This window comes from Lathyrus oleraceus, chromosome 4 (genome assembly GCF_024323335.1).
Source record: "Lathyrus oleraceus cultivar Zhongwan6 chromosome 4, CAAS_Psat_ZW6_1.0, whole genome shotgun sequence".
Classification (NCBI taxonomy): Eukaryota; Viridiplantae; Streptophyta; class Magnoliopsida; order Fabales; family Fabaceae; genus Lathyrus; species Lathyrus oleraceus.
Window position 1 is genome coordinate 272,395,994 of NC_066582.1, and position 1,115 is coordinate 272,397,108.

Here is a 1,115-nt window from a genome sequence, read left to right on the forward strand (position 1 = left end):
TTGCCTCGTTTTTATTCAATCTTTCAAATCTAATTATTTTTAAACTTTCTTTCGAAAATCCCTTTTTAGTCAGCCTTAGATTTACATAACAATAGTGGATAGCGGTTTTGTTGGCTACAAAGTCTATGTGGGTTCGATATCTTTTATTACTACCACGATATATCTATGCACTTGCAGTTAGATCACATCAAGTTTTTGGCGTCGTTGTCGAGGACTCTGATCAAGTTAACATCGTAACTCAATTGTTGCACCGTATAGACTAAGGCACTCTTGTGACAATTACTATAATCCTACATAGATGGATCGCTCAAAATTTCTCTATAATTACCACTCCCATTATTATAAGGAAATGCAAGATTCCCATAAATCCGACCTCGAAATATTAATAGAGGATTTCATTGCAACACAAGCTCTCTATAGGCTAGAATCTATGATATAGCGCTTTACCGCGACACAAAATCTTCAGAATGAGGAGTTTAGAAAACAAATTCTCTATACCAATGAAACCTTTTGGTAGTTGAATAGTGTGGTCGAGTCCATAGTGACTCACAACAAGGAAATGGAAACTCAAATCTCCCTGCTTGCACAGACGCCTCTAGGACCCTTCCCTGAGAAACATATGGATGTTGTAACAACCACTACTGAAAAATCTATTGAAAATCCTAAGGAGATTGAGAAAGATCCACTGACACCACCCGAAAGGGAGGTTGTCGAAGAGGTAGAGAAGGAAGCACCATATGTTGTTCCTCCTCCATACAAATCACCAATTCCTTTCTCGCAAAGGTCTGTGGAAGTTAAGGTAGACTCCCTATCCGAAAGGTATATGGAGTTATTGGAAAATATTCATACCAATACACCTTTTTTTGAGATCCTGGATAAGAAGAGAAAATTATAAGACCATGGAATTAGGGAACTCCTTAGTATTAATAGGGGAAGGTTAGATTTTGAGGTGGTGGATGAAAAAATTGAACCCAGACCTGAAAAGTCGGTTCTCAAGATAGACCCAGAACCACCACCACAAAATAAAAAAATTGTAAGACGTTATGCATCTCGTTGGGATGTAAAATGATTTTTGATTGATGTTAAATTTTATAGACATGATCTATATGATAATA

At 37.0% G+C, this 1,115-nt stretch overlaps 1 protein-coding gene across 1 annotated transcript in view; it reads left to right on the forward strand.

Moving 5' to 3' along the window:
* Positions 1-619: 619 nt before the first annotated feature.
* Positions 620-1,115, forward strand: part of LOC127137047 (B3 domain-containing protein At2g24670-like) — a 2,153-nt gene continuing 1,657 nt past the window's right edge. Inside the window, exon 1 of the mRNA XM_051063545.1 lies at positions 620-819. Coding sequence (XP_050919502.1) covers positions 620-819 — 200 coding nt within the window. The remainder of the gene's footprint in view (positions 820-1,115) is intronic.